Source organism: Rana temporaria, chromosome 7, assembly GCF_905171775.1.
Source record: "Rana temporaria chromosome 7, aRanTem1.1, whole genome shotgun sequence".
Classification (NCBI taxonomy): domain Eukaryota; kingdom Metazoa; phylum Chordata; class Amphibia; order Anura; family Ranidae; genus Rana; species Rana temporaria.
Window position 1 is genome coordinate 179,151,809 of NC_053495.1, and position 19,981 is coordinate 179,171,789.

At 45.4% G+C, this 19,981-nt stretch overlaps 1 protein-coding gene across 1 annotated transcript in view; it reads left to right on the forward strand.

Annotated features, from left to right (window-relative positions):
• The first annotated feature begins 7,328 nt into the window (after positions 1 to 7,328).
• Positions 7,329 to 19,981, forward strand: part of STIL (STIL centriolar assembly protein) — a 57,475-nt gene continuing 44,822 nt past the window's right edge. Inside the window, exons 1-5 of the mRNA XM_040360540.1 lie at positions 7,329 to 7,558; positions 13,312 to 13,382; positions 14,461 to 14,568; positions 16,236 to 16,348; positions 19,114 to 19,298. Of these exons, the coding sequence (XP_040216474.1) occupies positions 7,556 to 7,558; positions 13,312 to 13,382; positions 14,461 to 14,568; positions 16,236 to 16,348; positions 19,114 to 19,298 (480 nt within the window). The 5' untranslated portion in view covers positions 7,329 to 7,555. The remainder of the gene's footprint in view (positions 7,559 to 13,311; positions 13,383 to 14,460; positions 14,569 to 16,235; positions 16,349 to 19,113; positions 19,299 to 19,981) is intronic.

A 19,981-nucleotide genomic window follows, 5' to 3' on the forward strand; every position in this document is an offset into this window, starting at 1 on the left:
ATCAGTGCCACATACCAGTGCCGCCAATCAGTGCCACCTGATCTGTGCCCGTCGGTACTACCTCATCGATGTCCATCAGTGCCATCTCATCGGTGCCCATCAGTGCCGCCATATCTGTGCCCGTAATTGAAAGAGAAAACTTACTTATTTACAAAAAAAATACAGAAAAAAATAAAAACTTATTTTTTTTCCAAATTTTCAGTCTTTCTTTAGTTGTTACGCAAAAAAAAAATCGCATAGGTGATCAAATACCACCAAAAGAAAGCTCTATTTGTGGGGAAAAAAGGACGCCAATTTTGTTTGGGTACAGTGTAGCATGACTGCGCAATTGCCATTCAAAGTGCGACAGTGCTGAAAGCTGAAAATGGGCTTGGGCGGGAAGGTGCGTAAGTGCCCTGTATGGAAGTGGTTAAGTAAGATACTCACTACACTGCCCATTCGAAAGAACGATTCAAGAACACGAAATTACAAACATACATATTCAGATAAACAAACATAAAAAGTGTAGCGCATAAAATGAATAAATCACCCAATGAAAGGATGAATAAACAGTGCATCAAACAAATAGTGAAAAAATTATGATGACAATATATCAACCAAAAAAGTGATGTATATGTATAAACACTGGATGGTGTATATATAAAATCTAAATAAATGTGTAGCGCCCCCTTGCTTTCAGCATGGGCACTACGCTAAAGTTAGTGCGGAATGGGAGAGGTATTTTGCTCCCATTCGCACTGGGGTAGATTCAGATAGATTAGCGGATCTTTAGATCCGAGTAATCTATCTGATTTACGATCCGCCGGCGCAAATTTGAGAGGCTAGTGCGGTATTCAGAAAGCACCTACCTCGAAACTTGCGCCGGCGGATCGGAAATCCCCCGGCGGAATTCAAATTCCGCGGCTAGGGGGAGTGTAGTGTTTAAATCAGGCGCGTCCCCGCGCCGATTTAAATGCGCATGCACCGCCAGCTAAATTTCCCAGCGTGCATTGCTCCAAATGACGTCGCTAGGACGTCATTGGTTTCGGCGTGAACGTAAATTACGTCCATCCGTATTCGCGACCGACTTACGCAAACTACGTAAAAATTCAAAACTCGGTGCAGGAACGACGTCCATACTTAACATTGGCTGCGCCTCCTAATAGCAGGAGCAACGTTACGGCGAAAACGACTTACGCAAACGACGTAAAAAACTACCTCCGGGCGCACGTACGTTTGTGAATCGGCGTAAGTAGTTAATTTGCATACTCTACGCTGAAAACTATGGGAGCGCCACCTAGCGGCCAGCGTGAGAATGCACTCTAACATACAACGGCGTAAGAGAATTATGCCAGTCGTATCTTAGGCTAATGTCGGCGTATCTAGCTTTCTGAATACAGAAAGTAGATACGCCGGCGCAGATTTGAATTTACGCGGTGTATCTATGGATACGCCGGCGTAAATTCTCTCTGAATCTACCCCAATTTGTTTAAATTGTGACTTCTGTAATTTCAGAAATGTCCGCTGGGTCAGTCTGTATTCCAGGGATGTGATACCATCCCGGGCCGGCAGTTGGCGCCAGAGGGGTTCTGGCAGAGCAAGTTCTCCCCAGCAGCCAATTAGAGGAGCTTTTCCCTCGCGGGGCATACTGGGGAGGGGTATATCTGTGACAGGGGTCATGTGTTCTAAAATCTTCACGGGGTGCCCGTTCCAGGTGCAGCATCCACCTTCAGGGTGCGCGCATCCATGGACCCCGCCGGCGCGGTCCACCTGGCCAAAGTTGCAGACTACTTGGGACCTCATCCGGAGGTACAAGGGGACCCCCAGCGACTTACTGGGTTCCCGGTTATATTGAAAGGATCCCAGGCTGGGTGCCGTTCGATTGGGGAGTCGGTTTGAGGGGGACCCGGAGGCAGGTTGTCCAACAGAGCCTGAACAAACCAATTGGGGATCTGGTGACCAGAGTACTGACAGGTATGCTTGCTGTCATCTGGTGACCAATGCAGAAAACTACTGGGAGGATTCGCTCCATTTATCCATCTAGCTTAGTTATTGTAATTGGCCTGTGGCAGAGGCTCTAGAGCCAGGTCTGTGAGAGAGACCCGTTCCTCCCAGAAATCCTAAGTGACATCTCGGCTGCCAGGCTCTTGAGAGGGGTCTGTCCGCGGGCACTTTACCCACTCTATTTGGAGTGGCGACGAGTTACAACTTGGTGCTATACAGAGCAGTACTGACTGCTACATTCAATATCCAGGCTGGCCCTGATACAACCATCTGCTACCAGTTGCTCGGGGACAGTCGCTGTCGAGCGGCATGTTCTGACAAGTTCTGCAAGTATCAGTGCGTATATGACAACCACCAGTATGCAGCCTGTGTCTTCAAGTTCCAGTCTAGACAAAAACGGGTTACAGTTTGTGGGGGAACAGGCCTATTTATCAGATACTGTATATAGATAGGTAGCTAGATAGATATCATACATTTAAAGCGGAGTTCTGGCCACAATTTCACTTTTTAAATAAAAATACCCTTGTAATACACAAGCTTAATGTATTCTAGTAAAGTTAGTCTGTAAACTAAGGTCCGTTTTGTTAGGTTGTTACAGCATTTAGACACTTTATAAAATAGAAATTGACTGGGGCCATCTTAAGTGTGGGCATCATGAAGCCAGACTGTATGACTTCCTGGATTTCAGCCTTTCAGATCTCGCACATGCTCAGTGCTGCACAAGCAGTGTCAGATCAGGTTTCAGCATCTGTGCTGCCCAAGTCACATGATTCTTTGAGACTGGGGAGTGCACAGACTCCTGGAAAGTTACACCCACTACATTCCCAGGAGTCTGTGCGGTGTAGGTTAGGAAGCATTAAAGGGGTGGTTCCCCCTAAAACAAATTTCTAACAATACATTCGTAAGACCCGTTACACTGCGGGTAGGCTGGCTTTTGTTTTGTTTTTTTAGTACATACCTCGATCTCGCCGTTTCGTCCCTTGGCGGTGGGCGTTCCTAGTTGATTGACGTTCCTCCGACGGGCACATACGTGACGTCACGACTTTCCGAAAGAAGCCGAACGTCGCTGCGCAGGCGCCGTATAGAGCCGACTCTATACGGCGCCTGCGCAATGACGTTCGGCTTCTGTCGGAAAGTCGTGACGCGCAGTATGCGCCCGTCGGAGGAACGTCAATCAACTAGGAACGCCCACCGCCAAGGGACAAAACGGCGAGATCGAGGTATGTACTAAAAAACAAAAACAAAAGCCAGCCTACCCGCAGTGTAACGGGTCTTACGAATGTATTGTTAGAAATTTGGTTTAGGGGGAACCACCCCTTTAAGCACCTAGGTGCAGGAAGTGGGAAGATTAACTATTCTGCCTAGCAACAACACTTTGAAGGCATCTAAAAAAAAAAAATGTTTTTCGTAAAGGACTAATGACATTTTTTTAAAACTACTGATGCAATGTTATATTTATGGGTGGAACTCCACTTTAATTTTTATTTTTATCATTGGAAAGATGAGAGTGCCACAAAGCTTGGAAAAGTCCAGGAAAAGCTTTATTCTTTGCGACACAAAAAAACAAGACAACATGTTTCAGTGGCTCAACACTCCCTTTTCATCGGCGCTTATATATTCATTATAAATAAATGTGAAACGGCGCCACCTACGTTCAATAAAAGTGAAATCAAAAAAATATATACAGTAATTAGCTGCTGCTTTTCAATATTTTTTTTTTTTTTTGTGATATATGCCCAAACCGTTTTAAATGTTGTATATTGAGGCGCTGGCATATGATATTGATCTATCCATATAGAAAAGCATTGTCCATGCAAAGTATACTTCAGTGATCTACTATAACAAATCAAACAGTGCATAGCTCGATGATCTGCTAACCTGATTTAGTGTATACAAAAAAGGATATGTAAATGGTCCATACAAAAATAATATACTCAATAAAAGTCCTTTCCAAAAATATAAAAAAATATATATTTTCATCCACTTCATCAAACTCTACCATGTGCAAAGATAAAAAGTATTAAAAGTAATGTGCTCTTCTTATGGGATGTGCACATCCACCTGAGAAAATGGGACTCACCAGATCATTACTATATGTTTTATACATTTTACTATTACCTTTTAACCACTTAAGGACCGAGGCTGTTTTTCAGACTCGGTGTTTACAGATTTAAAGTGGAGTTCCACCCATAAATATAACATTACATCAGTAGTTTTAAAAAAATGTTATTAGTCCTTTAAGAAAAATTTTTTTTTTTAGATGCCTAGTTCCCTCACAGCCATTGATACCTTCCAAGTTCGGTATCGTCAACCATCTTTATTGTGCCTGGACACAGGAGTTCATTCATCCCAGAACAGATATCAGGATTGTACACTGAGCTGTGCATACGCAGATCAATGTACAGTTTAAAATGAAACTAAACCCTCATATCCTTTGGAATAGTTTAGAGCCAAAGAAGCTGCCATCATAGCCTTTGTTTGATTTGCAACTACCATGGTGCTGCACATTTGGTCAGTTATGACTCCATCCCTTTGATGGTTTGACGGTTTGCTTGAAGCAGACGCAAATGTGACAGTTAGCATTCAATGCATGCTATGAATGTAACTGTTTTTTTTTAAATCGATGGGTTTAGTTCCACTTTAACCATTTGACCCCCGCCCACTGTTAAATGATGGCTGGGTGGTGCGGCTCTCGTTCTGGGCGGACGTGATATGACGGCAGACAGAGTGTGAGGAGAGGAGAGCTGATCATCTCCTCACAGGGTACAGCTAGGTATGTAATCAGTGTATGATCATCAGTGCCCTGATTACAATTAATAATAATAATAATAATGCTTACACTTATATAGCGCCAATTACACCGTTGCCAGTGTGTCTAAGCGCTGATAATGGTTGTCTTTATTACCCAACTCAATGGTACTCATTTTGCCGACCTCAGAAGGATGAAAGTCTGAGTGGACCCCGCCCGGATCGAACCTGCAACCCTTGGGACACAGGCAATCACAGACTGCTGCAAAAGAGCATTAGCCCCCTGCGCTATCTTAAGTGCCCACCACTGCCAGCAATCAGTGCCAACCAGTGCCCACAGTTGCCACCAAATCTGTGCCCAAAAGTGCCAGCAACCAGTACCCAAAAATCCCAGCAATCAGTGCCCACAAGTGATGCCAGTCAGTGCTGACTATTAGTGCTGCCCATCAATGCTCATCACAGCTGCCTATCAATGCCACCCATTAATGCCCATCAGTGCTGTCTATCCATGCCGCCTATCTGTGCCCACCAGTGCTGCCTATCTGTGCCCACCAGTGCCACATATCTGTGTCCACCAGTGCCGCTTATCTGTGCCCAGTGCCACCTACAGTATCAGTGCTGTCTATCAGTGCTAACTATAAGGCCCCATACACACAATAGAATCCATCCGCTGAAAAATCCCAGCGAATGGGTTTCAGCGGATAGATCCTATGGTGTGTACACTCCAGCGGATCTGTTTCCGCGGATATTTATCCCCTGGGATGGATTCCAGCAAATCGAATATTCGCTGACATGCTAAACAAATCTATCTGCTGGAATCCATCCCAACTGATGGATCCGCTGGTCTGTATAGACTCACCGGATCCATCCCTCCGAAGGGATCCCCCGCATGCGTCGTAATGATTCGACGCATGCGTGGAATTCCTTATATGACAGCGTCGCGCACGTCGCCGCGTCATAATCGCGTCATAAATGCGATGGTGAGTACACTCCAGCGCAGAGAAATACGCTGAAATCCTCGAGAGGATTTATCCGCGGAAACGGTCCGCTGGACCGTATTCGCGGATAAATCCTCTCGTGTGTATGGGGCCTTAGTGCTCATAAGTGCAGCATATTCGTGCATCCTCATCAATGCCACCTAATCAGTGCCCATAAGTGCAGCCTATCAGTGTCCATCAGGGCCGCCTAATCAGAAGGAGAAAATGTACTTATTTGCAAAATTTACTGACAGAAACTATGAAAAAGTTTTTTTTTTTAAATAAAAAACCTAGGAGTGATTAAATAGCACCAAAAGAAAGCTCTATTTATGTGAAGAAAGTGACAAAAAATCACATAGTTACAGTGTAGCATGACCGTGCAATTGTCATTCAACGCGTGACAGCGCTGATAGCTGAAAAATGGCCTGGGCAGGAAGGGGGGTTTAAGTGCCCAGTATTGAGGTGGATAAAGGGGTATTAAACGTTAAAAAAAAAGTTCAGCCCTCTTCCTTTCCGGGGGCCGCGGACTCCGGCTCTGTGACTGGGCAGAGTTGCGTGATGTCACACAATCCCTTTAGAAACGGCACGCTCGTACGATGATGTTGGCGCAAGCGTATATTGTAAATATCTCCTAAACCGGACAGGTTTCAGGTTAAAGCCCACGTTCACATCGGGTCGTTCTGACATGCGATTTGACACGTCAAATCGGAGGCTATGGCCGGTGATCTGCCGTGCTGGTTCCAGCTATCGTGGAAGTTCCATCGCATGCGCAAGCTGATGTGCTGAGATGGTTCCAGCTATCGGCAAAGTTCCTTCAAGGACTGCGCAGGCGCAAACTTGCTGACGGAAATCCCCGAACCGCGGACGGCATCCAGGGCGACGTGGATTTCGAGGTAAGTGAGCTACGCTCGCTCGGCCTCCTGGCTCTTTTTTTAACATCCTCCAATCCACGGGGATGTTAAAGAATGAGCCTGGATGCCGGGCGAGGTTCGGAGATTTCCGTCAGGAAGTTTGCGCCTGCGCAGTCAGTGAAGGAACTTCCCCGTTAGGGGAACATTGAGGACAAGTCACCGGCAACAGCACTGTCCGAATCGGTGCAACGCCCACTTTGCGCCGCCGTACTGATTCGCAAAAGTAGTTTCTGCATTACTTTCGGTGACTTCTGGGGCGATTTCAATAGACTTCTGCGCACTCACTCTCTGCAATCGCTCCCCAAGTCGGACTGACGAGCAGGTTCAGCTGAACTCGCATGATTTCAAAGCAGATCATTGTTATTCTGAGCTAAAGGAAAGAGATGACAACTGTAGGCGCGAGGGGACAGATGCGACATCGGATTGATGCTGTGCCCACATAAATGTATATGTAGGTTGTTATAAAATCCCACAAAAAAAAAAAGAACAGTCCCACATCATACTGCAAACTGTAATAGTAACTGTAAGAGTAACACATTTAGCGTCCTGTCTGTTGCTAGGCAGCCAGTGCCCTGTCACACCCCCCTCGCCTGCAAAAAGCGCATGCGCACCCTCTTCAGCCTCTGCGTCTGCCGTTACCTATTTGAAATGATTGGCCGTGATTGGTTCAGCGAACACTCATCGAAGGTGCCTATTGGTTGGACTTGCTTCGGCTGTCTTCTCTGAATGGCTGCGGGGCGGGGGTAGTGTCCCGGGCCCTGGGGACTCTCTGGCGCCATATTCGTTTGTGTGTGTTGTGGGTGAAGCGCTGAGGACCGGTAACTGTCAGTGTTAGTCCCGGAAACCCCTCCCCCGGGAGCTGCCGCCACTGCTACCGCTCAGGAGGCTTTACCGAGAGCAGTGTGCAGGCTGGAGAGCAGACGGGAGGCGGCGTCCATGGTGAGTGTGGGCTTATCGGACCCCATGGAGGGCCTTCTACCTCCTTCCTGAGGGGACTACAAGGCTAGCTGGGGGGGTCAGACGCCCCTTAATACGGAATAGGAGGTCACCATAGTGATGGGGGGGGGGGGGGGGGGTCAGAATTCGCGGCCTTGTCTGCTGAGTGGTTTTGTTTACACCGGAGGCAGCAGCCCTTGTCTCCCTCTGTAAAGCGATCTGTGGTGGATCGATTTCCAACAAGTGGTAGACTGCTGACTGATTTAACCACTTCCATACCAGGCCTATTCTGCCATTTCTCTCCTACATGTAAAAATCACCCCCCTTTTTTATTTATTTTTGTTAGAAAGTTGCTCAGAACCCTTATATAATTATGATAAAATAGATTTTATATATATATATATATATATATATATATATATAGCAATGGGGCACATTGAAAGCAGAAAGTAAGGGTCTGGAGGAGGACCAGAGGAGGGCTGGAGAGGTGTGAGGGCCACATGAAATGGCATGGGGGGCCATATTCGGCACACGGTCCTTGTGTTTGCCACCTTTGCCCTAGAGCAGGGGTCTGGCATTAGTGGGAGTAAACATCTGGTACCAGGGGAGGAATAGTGCCCGATTGCTGGTATCATGGGGAGGAATAGTGCCCCATTGCTGGTATCGTGGGGAGGAATAGTGCCCGATTGCTGGTATCGTGGGGAGGAATAGTGCCCGATTGCTGGTATCGTGGGGAGGAATAGTGCCCCATTGCTGGTATCGTGGGGAGGAATAGTGCCCCATTGCTGGTATCGTGGGGAGGAATAGTGCCCGATTGCTGGTATCGTGGGGAGGAATAGTGCCCCATTGCTGGTATCGTGGGGAGGAATAGTGCCCCATTGCTGGTATCGTGGGGAGGAATAGTGCCCCATTGCTGGTATCGTGGGGAGGAATAGTGCCCCATTGCTGGTATCGTGGGGAGGAATAGTGCCCCATTGCTGGTATCGTGGGGAGGACTAGTGCCCCATTGCTGGTATCGTGGGGAGGACTAGTGCCCCATTGCTGGTATCGTGGGGAGGACTAGTGCCCCATTGCTGGTATCGTGGGGAGGACTAGTGCCCCATTGCTGGTATCGTGGGGAGGACTAGTGCCCCATTGCTGGTATCGTGGGGAGGAATAGTGCCCCATTGCTGGTATCGTGGGGAGGAATAGTGCCCCATTGCTGGTATCGTGGGGAGGAATAGTGCCCCATTGCTGGTATCGTGGGGAGGACTAGTGCCCCATTGCTGGTATCGTGGGGAGGACTAGTGCCCCATTGCTGGTATCGTGGGGCGGAATAGTGCCCCATTGCTGGTATCGTGGGGAGGAATAGTGCCCCATTGCTGGTATCGTGGGGAGGAATAGTGCCCCATTGCTGGTATCGTGGGGAGGAATAGTGCCCCATTGCTGGTATCGTGGGGAGGAATAGTGCCCCATTGCTGGTATCGTGGGGAGGAATAGTGCCCCATTGCTGGTATCGTGGGGAGGAATAGTGCCCCATTGCTGGTATCGTGGGGAGGACTAGTGCCCCATTGCTGGTATCGTGGGGAGGACTAGTGCCCCATTGCTGGTATCGTGGGGAGGACTAGTGCCCCATTGCTGGTATCGTGGGGAGGACTAGTGCCCCATTGCTGGTATCGTGGGGAGGACTAGTGCCCCATTGCTGGTATCGTGGGGAGGACTAGTGCCCCATTGCTGGTATCGTGGGGAGGACTAGTGCCCCATTGCTGGTATCGTGGGGAGGACTAGTGCCCCATTGCTGGTATCGTGGGGAGGACTAGTGCCCCATTGCTGGTATCGTGGGGAGGACTAGTGCCCCATTGCTGGTATCGTGGGGAGGACTAGTGCCCTATTAGTGGTGTCGGTGGGAGAAATGGTGCTCCATTGTCAGATGGCAGAATAGTGTCTCGTATCATTGGGAGGGATAGTGCCCCAAGGGCCGGATAAAGGCAAGCAAAGGGCCGCATCTGGCCCTCTGGCCGCAGTTTGGAGACCACTGCCCTTGAGAATAAAATGGAAGTCGTGCAATTTTGTATGTCACGTTGTATAAGCGCAGAATTTTTTTAAACTTAGTGTATTTTTTTCCAAAATTAAAAAAAAATTTAAACTGCTGCGCTCTTACAGTGTGACATAAAATTGCACGACTGCCATTTTATTCTCTAGGGCAGGGATATGCAATTAGCGGACCTCCAGATGTTGCAAAACTACCATTCCCATCATGCCTCTGCCTCTGGGTGTCATGCTTGTGGCTGTCAGTCTTGCTATGCCTCATGGGACTTGTAGTTCTGCAACAGCTGGAGGTCCGCTAATTGCATATCCCTGCTCTAGGGCATCTGATAGAGATATAGCTATGTGTGTGTGTGTGTGTGTGTGTTTGGGGGTTCTGAGTAATTTTCCTAGCATTAAAAAATAAAAAAATCTTACATTTAAAAAAAATACTAAAGTTAGCCCAATTTTTTTGTATGACGTGAAAAATGATGTTACGCCAAGTAAATAGATACCTAACTTGTCACGCTTTAAAATTTGTGCTCACTGATGGAATGTCACCAAACTTCGGTACATAAAAAATCTCTATAGGCGACGCTTTTAAAGTGGTTGTAAACCCAGAAAAAACAAAACAAACAACCTGCAAGACAAAGGCCTATGCGTACTAGCTCATTATGAAATACTCACCTTAGATCGAAGTCCCGACACACTGTTCTGCCCGGCGACATGTCTCCCGGAGTTATTTCTGGGGTATGGTGGGCTCCGGAGCCACAGTGACGTCACTCCAGCCGTTGCTTCAGTGCGCGTGTGCCGATGACGTATCTCCTATAGTGTGCAGGTTTTGGAGATATCCAGGATAGCTACAAGTAAGACTTATTATAGGCTCACCTGTAGTGAAAAGTGGTTGTGAAGGGTTTACAACCACTTTAAAAGATTTTTCGCCTAGGTTCACTTTGGAGTGATTTTGAGAGATAAAATCGCATGACAAGTCGCTGCCTATTGGAGGCAATGTCACTTCCAATTGGCGCGGCGCCAGTGTTTTGCGGCGCCGCACCGATTTGCAAAAGCAGTTCCTGCACTACTTTTGCCGATTTCAGGTGTGACTTCAATTAGACGTGTGTATGAAGCCACACAGATGTTTATCAAGTAGCGTCTGAAATCGCACTACTTCAAGTGAAGTAGCGCAATTTTAAAGTAGCATCAATGTGACCCAGGGCTCCAGGTTGCATGTTTAGAGTAGCATAGGAGGTCTAGCTCTAGAATTATTGCTCTCGCGTTCACAGCGATACTTCACGTGGTGCGAACGCCTTTTACATATGCAGGTGTGACTTGCACATGCGAACACAAGGGAATGGGGGCGCTTTAAAAAAAAAGTAAATGTATTTTTTGATTACTTTTATTTGTATTGCAAGGAATGTAAACATCCCTTGTTATAGGAATAGGACATGACAGGTCCTCTTTACTGGGTTCTGAGGTCTATTAGTAATCGCATCTCGCATTTAAAAAAAAGAAAAACAAAAAGGCAGTGTTTACATCTGCTGGTCCCGGAAGTGACATTGATGCCGCTTCTGGCTGTCTACTGCTGCTGCTGGTGAATTCATTCTTCGGCTCCCCGTTTACATGGGCAAGGCGGGAGAAGCACAAGAAGGATGTGGAAGTGGGATTTCTCCTCCCGCCACCTGTAAAGGCAATCGAGCGGCTAGACAGCCACTATGATGGCTTTTACTTTGCAGGCAATCGCTGGCTGAAAAAAAGACGCGTGATGCCTGCAGCACTCCGTTCAAAGTCCAGGACGTCATATGACGGGCAGGAAGTGGTTAATCCTAAAAATCCTGCGCCCCCTGAGCATCTTTTGCACCCAATTGCGATGTCCTTTATCTTGAATGGTTTGTGTACGGCAGTGGTACTGCCCACCGGATGCTCCAGGTAGTAACATTTTTGCTGCAGTATGTCTACAACCCCCTCTCACCACTGCGTTGGATTAACCTGTTGCCGCTATATATACATTTAAAGCGGAGCTCCGGGAAAAAAAAAAATTAAAAGCCAGCAGCTACAAATACTGCAACTGCTGACTTTTAATATTAGGGCACTTACCTGTCCTGGAGTCCAGCGCTGTCCGCAGCAGAGGACGAGCGATCGCTCGTCACTCTGCTGTCCCCCCCCCCCCCATCCTCGGTGAGGGAACCAGGAAGTGAAGCGCTCTGGCTTCACTGCCCTGTTCCCTATGGCGCGAGTCGCGCTACGCCTGTCGATTGGCTCCCGCTGTGTACTGGGAGCCGAGTGTTCCCAGAGCACAACGGGGGGGGGGGGGCGGGAGGTGACGTCATGCCCGCAGTCTGCCCGAGACTATGTGGCCGGAAGTGGGTGCAAATACCTGTCTTTAGACAGGTATCTGCACCCCCCTCCCCCCTGAAAGGTGTCAAATGTGACACCAGAAGGGGGGGAGGGTTCCGATCAGCGGGAGTTTAGGGTGGATTTCCGCTTTAACACTCGCACTCCATGCATGTGACCATGGTGACAGCACTTTTTAAGGAGGACCCTGGGGCAGGAAGGAGTTGGCGTGGTTCTTCAGTGATGACGTCACTCCCACGCATGCACGCGGTCTGTTTCTTCAGAACGTATGCATCGGTGATGTCACCCGGCTGTGTCTAAGGTAAATATCTCCTAAACGGTGCACAATTATGAGATATTTACACAGTACCTAATAGGTAAGCCTTATTAATAAATTAGTGTTGTGGGGGAAATCTCTGAACTTAAACTAAATATTTTTTTAATAGTTATACTAACTTAGTGGATACAGCATCAGACCGATGTCCCCCGGCGTCTCTGCACTGAGAACCCAGCCACCAAACACCGCCGATGGTTCGGTTCTCACAACACCCCCCCCCCGAGCAGAGCGATGCTGACTGTCAGTCAGCATCGCTTCTGCTCTACTTTTTAGTGCTCATTGGAGCCGTGGAGGGGCGGGGAGTGGCTGTCTCAGCGGCTTGTTGAGACTGCCATCAATCAAGGCAGCTGGCGGATCGGATTTTTGACTGATGGTGTGTAGGCAAGACTGATGAAAGTCAGCTTCATCGGATAGCCGATGAAAAAATCCATCGGATTAGATTCCATCAGATATCCGATCGTGTGCACAGGGCTTACATTTTTTCATGAGCTATTCATTTATATCTTGTTTTTGCCTGTATATCTGCTTTAAAGCCCACACTGACCCACTCCTACTCACTTTCACAGAATTCCTCCACCACCCCTTCCTCTGTTGCAGCTGCTGCAAAATACCCTTAGATCTGTGTCGGAGCTTTCACCCGGGTTAATACAGGGCGTGCCAGGACCATATCTATCCACACGAGGATGGGCAGGAATTCTGTGCAACCCCATACTGGCCGTCCCACTGCTGTCAATTGCTAGGCAGCATGGACACTGCCATGTCTCCCAATGTGACATCCGTGCGAGTGCATAGCCCCGAACACATCCAGGATGCCTTTGGAGCTGTGCACCCGCACTGGTGCCACATTGGGAGCAACACTTGTGTGCCAAGTGACGGTAATGGGCCTTTCTGCACAGGTATGCAGGGAACACCTGTACATCCCAATGTGGGTAAACGCAACCCTCGCTCAGGGCACAGATTGTAATGCCTTGTGTGAACGAGGTCCAAGACTTGCGCTGCCTATTTGGGGACACAGTGATTAAAGCAGTTATTTAAAAAAAATACAGGGAATACTTGCAGTCAATTTTCATTTGTTCTGTTGCAGGACATGAGCACAAAGATGAATTTGCAGCAGCACAAGGAAGCCAGATCCAATGACAACCAGATTAACATTAGGTAAGGCATTTTGTGAATATGACACATTCATGGTTTGGTAACTCTGATCCTCTCAATTGGCTACAAGTAATGTATGGCGATTTTCTTATTTAGAGGTGTGTGCTGGGTGAAGTGTCTGCCTGACATTGCACCTGCCATCCACTGATCATGGGTGCAAATACATGTACATTTGACGTTTATTATCTTTTCTTAAAGGTGAGAATAGAATCGCCTACTGAACACCTGGCAGCTGCCTAGCCACTTGCTGACTGCTCTATAGCCAAAAGACGGCTACATCGCAGTTGTCCAGTACTGAGAGGGCATCTATTGACGTCCTCCTAGAACCCCTGAGCCTTTGGTGGCGGGGGCACACTCTGTGCTTGTTGTGTCCATCAGACACAGCAGATCAAGGTAAAGGGCCAATCGTGAGGGTTCAATCCCTTTACCATGTGATTAGCTGTGTCCAATCGCAGCTGATCCCATGTAAACAAATGCCAGTTATCTGCATTTCTTTTCGCCGGTGCCGTCACTGTGTGAAGAAAGGAACGCCGATAACCGTCTCCTGTGACAGATCATATTTACCCTGATAATCAGTGCAGCCTCATTAGTTAGTGATGACAGTATGGCTTTATAGTGGAACTCCAGGAATCATTTTATTTTTATTTTAGAACCGCTCAATTGAAATGTTACATCTAATGATATGGTCATTTGGTCAGGATGGCGGCTGCTTACTGTAAAAATGACCGCTTCAGTTAAGCCGGATACTAGCACTTTAAAAGTAACTGCAGTTTCTATATTGTTACAATCTGCTGTTCAACCTGAAATGTTGCTTTACATCTAAAACCCTCATTGTAAATTGAAATTTTATAACATGCCAGGTACAATAGATCCAGGTGTGACTTTTAATGAGCAGCGAGGTTTCTATTCTACAGAGAGGTGTATTGTGGGCAGATGGAGGGGGATCTGTGTTCCCAGTGGACCCGCCCCCACATCTGTTTGAGGGGTAGAAAATATAATTTCTAATTGGATATTTTTATGGTCTACTTTTCTAAACAGGAAAATGTCAGCAAATTTTGCATTTGTTTCTTTTTATTTTTAGAAATATGTCAAACAGGATGCTACCGATTCATTTCCCTCCAACTAAAACTGTACTTTGGGACTCGACACCCATGGGAGAACCAATAGGATTACATTTCAGCTATTACAGGTACAAGATAGTATTATATTACCAATTTGTTGCTGACACGGAAGACATAGTTGTCACTTTTTAATAGTAGTTTTTATGTCCTCTCCCTCCGCCAATGCCTAGAGCCAAGTCTGAGTTCTTGTGGGGCCTTTTTTTTTTTAATTTATTTATTTTTTTCCTTAACCACTTAACGTCGATATACGTCGGCAGAATGGCGCGGCTGGGCACAATCACGTACCTGTACGTCCTCTTTAAGTGCCCAGCCGTGGGTCGTGCCGCGGGTGCGCGCCCGAGACCCGGTCCAAAGCTCCGCGACCGCAGGACCCACGGACCCGATCGCCGCCTGAGTCCCGCGATCGGTCACAGGAGCTGAAGAACGGGGAGAGGTGTTTGTAAACACAACTTCCCTGTTGTTCACAGTGGCACTGCCATTGGTCGTCTGTTCCCTAATATAGGGAAAGACAATCAGTGACGTCACAAGTCCAGCCCCGCCCCCTTGCAGTTAGAAACACATAACCCCTACAGCGCCCCCTAGTGGTTAACTCCTAAACTGCAATTGTCATTTTCACAATAAACAATGCATTTTTATAGCACTTTTTGCTGTGGAAATGACAATGGTCTCAAAAATGTGTCCGATATAATGCCGCAGTCACGAAAAAAAATCGCTGATCGCCGCCATTAGTAATAAAAAAATATATATATTAATATAAATGCCATAAAACTATCCCCTATTTTGTGAACTCTATAGATGTTTTTGCGATTCGGCACTGCGTCGCTTTAACTGACAATTGCGCGGTCGTGCGACGTGGCTCCCAAACAAAATTGGCGTCCTTTTATTTTTATTTTTTATTTTTTTTCACAAATAGAGCTTTCTTTTGGTGGTATTTGGTCACCTCTGTGGTTTTTATTTTTTGCGCTATAAACAAAAATAGAGCGACAATTTTGAAAAAAATGCAATATTTTTTTACCTTTTGTTGTAATAAATATCCCCCAAAAATATATAAAAAAAACATTTTTTTTCCCTCAGTTTAGGCCGATACGTATTCTTCTACCTATTTTTGGTCAAAAAAAAAATCGCAATAAGCATTTATCGGTTGGTTTGTGCAAAATGTATAGCGTTTACAAAATAGGGGATAGTTTTATTGCATTTTTATTCATATTTTTTTTTTTTTTTTTTTTTTTTTACTACTAATGGCGGCGATCAGCGTTTTTTTTTTTTTTTTTTTTCGTGACTGCGACATTATGGCGGACACTTCGGACAATTTTGACCCATTTTTGGGACCATTGTCATTTTCACAGCAAAAAATGCATTGTTTATTGTGAAAATGACAGTTGCAGTTTGGGAGTTAACCACAAGGGGTGCTGATGGGGTTATCTGTGACCTGAAGTGTGTTTACAACTGTAGGGGGGTGTGGCTGTAGGTGTGACGTCATCGATCGAGTCTCCCTATAAAAGGGATGACACGATCGATGTCAGCGCCACAGTGAAGAACGGGGAAGCCGTAAAGGTAAACTTATCATTTAAGTAGCAGTGTCTATTTCTTTGATTTGTGTGTATTATATTGGATCAATGTAGCTTCTGTACGTCTAACATGTCTATACCTGGAATTATTTAAAATGGAATATCTTGTAAGTATAATCTTTATCATGAATACAGCAATAATGTCTTTGCTTTGTTTACGTTGTCAGAAATCCTCACTTGTTGCTCTCTGAAAAAGCTTTACGACTCGCTTACCGGCACGCAAAGACAGAGAGAAGAGTTTTCTGTTGCCTCTTACTTGGATCTTTCTTTGTGGATGATGGTAGGTTTATTCTTCCTGCTGATGCTGTATTGTATGCAATGTAAAAAAATTGATTTCACATTACCCTCATACTGGCTGATTATTAGTTGATGACATCTAGAGGGATGCCAAGGACACACTATTCTGATTTTTGTATGGATTTTTATTTGTTAATCCGTAGGTCCGCTAAATTTATATTTATTTTTTTAAAGTCCGCAGCTACAAATACTGCAGCTGCTGACTTTTAAAATAAGGACACTTACCTATCCAGGGAGCCCACAATGTCAATGTCACTTTTTCGGCTTCCCTACTGCACACGCACAACTCGCGCTGGGTGGCTTGGGTATCTATCCCCGGAAATGGGGGCAAAATACCTGTATTACACAGGTATCTCCCCCTCCGAAAGGTGTCAAATGTGACACCACCGGGGGGGGGGCAGGGGGGGTGTTAGAAAAGCAGAATTTCCATTTTTGGGTTTTTAAGGCCCGTACACACGATCCAAAAAAGACGACAAATACCGTTTTTCAAGTGATCGTAAATAATTTGATCATTAGTACAGGGCTTTCGAGAGCCAATCGCAACAGTTCATCCAATTATTATCTAAAGGGACAAGCAAAAATGTTCTTCTCATATGATACCAGATCGTACGATTTTGTTTTTTTTGTTTAGTCAGTACAATCAGACAATACATTACATCACTTCTGATTTTGTTTTCTGTCGTATGAGAATTTTCGTAACTTTAGTAACCTTTTCAGTTTCAAAAAGTGACTAGAAAGAGGAAAAAGTTGCACCGTCTTGTCCAATTTTGGATTGTGTCTACGGGCCTTTAGCTTCTAAACTTTGTTCTGATGGGTGTTTATAGTAGTACAAACTAGGGAAAGTGTTTAGCCTAGTCAATTGGCTGCTGAGTTTATGCTTTAAAAACCTAAACGGTTTTATTTACTTCTTGTTTTTTTTTTTTTTTTATTGAAAAGTTGTATCAAGGTACAAAAATATTTACAATAGCCAGAACGCTGACAAGTCTTATCAAACAAACATAAAAAGAGCAATCGGAACACAGGTAAGGGAAGCGTAGGCTAAATAGGACAGTGGTTACCCAGAGACACCCGAGGTCGGACCCACAATGGGTCTAATTGTACAAGTGCTACCAAGACGTTCGAAATTGAAAGCCCTTTTTTTTTTTTTTTTTTCTTTTTTTTTTACAATTTTGTATTTAAAAATCTACACTGCTCCACTATTAGGCCTTACAAAAATCTGTGCTGCTGGACAGTATTTTACACACACCTTTACTATACACTGAAAAGAAAAGCTATCAGAATTTTTATGTGTGTGTATATGTATGTATGTATATGTGTGTGTGTATCTATCTATCTATCCTGCTGAGATCCTGTGGTTCTCTGCCACATTGATCATCGGGTCTGACAGCGCCTCCTGGTTCAGCCAATATGCCTAGTGGCATGAGTGCATCAGTGGCCTGCCCCCTCCACCTTTGTGAATGAAACGCTTTGCCTACTGGGACATGTAATGTGCATATAGATTGGTAGCAGTCAAATTACCAGATGCCTTGACACTGGTCAGGAGATCTCTGCCTCCTCCTTTGGCAAGACCAATATTTTGCCGTTTGGTCACAAAACTAGCACTGGATAGGAATAAGAGCTGTAGATTCTCCACGTATATGTCTGCACCTTTGTTATCTGTATATTATGCAAGCAGGGTTTCGGTTTATTGAAAACATGAGCTGAGCTAGGAGGCAACAGTTGTCTATAGCAAATGTATATCTCTTAAAGTGGAAGTAAACCCCCCTATTGTTTTCAGCCAAGGAAGCTGCCATCTTGGCCTCTGTTTAATCTGCAACTGCCATGATGCTGCACATGTGATCAGTTATGAAACCAGCCATTGGATGGTTTGACAGTTTGGTTGAGAGCACAACCAATGGGAGTGTTACATTTCCGGCATGTGCCGGAAATGAAATTGTTTTATGGATGGGTTTACTTCCGCTTTAAGCCTTGTACACACGATTAGATTTTCGGACGAATGGCCGTCCGTTTTTTGTTGCATGCTAGTCTCATGTCAAAAGTGAAGAGGTTACTCATCATACAAAGATTCTCGTGCGATGGAATTCAACTTCAGAAGTGACATAATGGGTGTTATTTATGAAAGGAAAATCTACTTTGCACTACAAGTGCACTCGCTGTAGATCAGAGGGGGACATGCAAGGAAAATAAACAGCATTTTAGCGTGCACGTGATTGGAAGATAAAATCAAGACCGAGCTTCCCCTCTCATTTCAGATCTACGCCTCAGATTTACAGCGACTGCACTTCTAAGTGCAATTTCAAGTGCACTTTGCACTTGTAGTGCAAAGTGGATTTGCCTTTTGTAAATCGCCCCCAATGTGTTGAATAGTTTTGTATGCATTCTTTCATTTCTGAGCATGCGTAGTCTTGCACTTACGATTTTTTCAGATGAAAACCATACTAATTTAAACGAAAATTGGATGTTTTGTTCACATCCGACCAAATTTTAACTCTGCACATCCAGCTTTTGTCGTATGAACACTCGGCTGTCAAAAGCACCGTACTAACGATCCAAAAATCAGCAGATTGTTCTGATGAAATTTTACTTCCGATTTTCGTATCGTGGGTCTTGATGATGGGAAAACTAAAAACTGGAATCTGGTTGTCATGGCAAATAATTTCACGTTGTTATTCCAGGGTAGATAACTGTTATGAAATCTATAAAGATTTAGATGTGAGGATAGTTTTTTATATTTTTGTTTTGTATCAGATGAGGAAGGTGTAACCTTGACAATCGATCGCTTTGATCCTGGCCGAGAGAAAGCTGGCCTTGTAGGGAAGGTTCCCTCCGCTCTCTTACCTGGAGATTTTGTGATTCCTTGCTCTGTATCTACCAGAGAGTCTGCGGGAAACGTCACTCTGCATACCCCAGAGGACTTTGCATCGTCTTTTAAGGTAAGCTGTTTATTCTTGCACCCATCTCACAGGGAGAATTTTTAAATTGGCAATTTTTGTATATTTTATTCTGTAATTTTTCCTTTTTTGACTTCATAAGTCTGGTTTCCCCATTTAAGACTTTTAATGTCCTTGTAATTATACTAGCTTGAGTTCTTCAAGTTGGGTCTTTAAAAAAAAAAAACGTTATTTTTGTGAGAAATCGGTGGATGCTTTCCAGGTAAAAATTTAATATTTCCTGAAATAAACACTTAAAAAGAATAAGTATTTGCATGTCTATTATTCTGAACCTCTGGCTTTTAATACTATCCTTTAGTCACTAACTTGGAACCTGTATTCATATTAAAGTTAGAACAATTTATCCGCGTACTTTTTCTATGCTGGTAATGCTACAATTGTTAAACTTACTGGATAAAATGCCCTGTAAGGGCCCTTTCACACGGGGCGGATCAGTAATGATCTGCCTCTGTGTGTCCGTCAAGCTCAGCGGGGATCCTCAGTAAAATCCCCGCTGAGCCGTCAGCTGACAGGGCGGTCCCCGCACACTGCAGGGGCCGCCCTGTCTTTTCTCCGCTCTCCCCTATGGGGGTTTGGATGAACACGGACCGTATGTTCGTGTTCATCCAAACGCCAGACGGAAGAATAATAGGATTTTCTTCTGTCCGATCTTGCGGAGGCGGGTC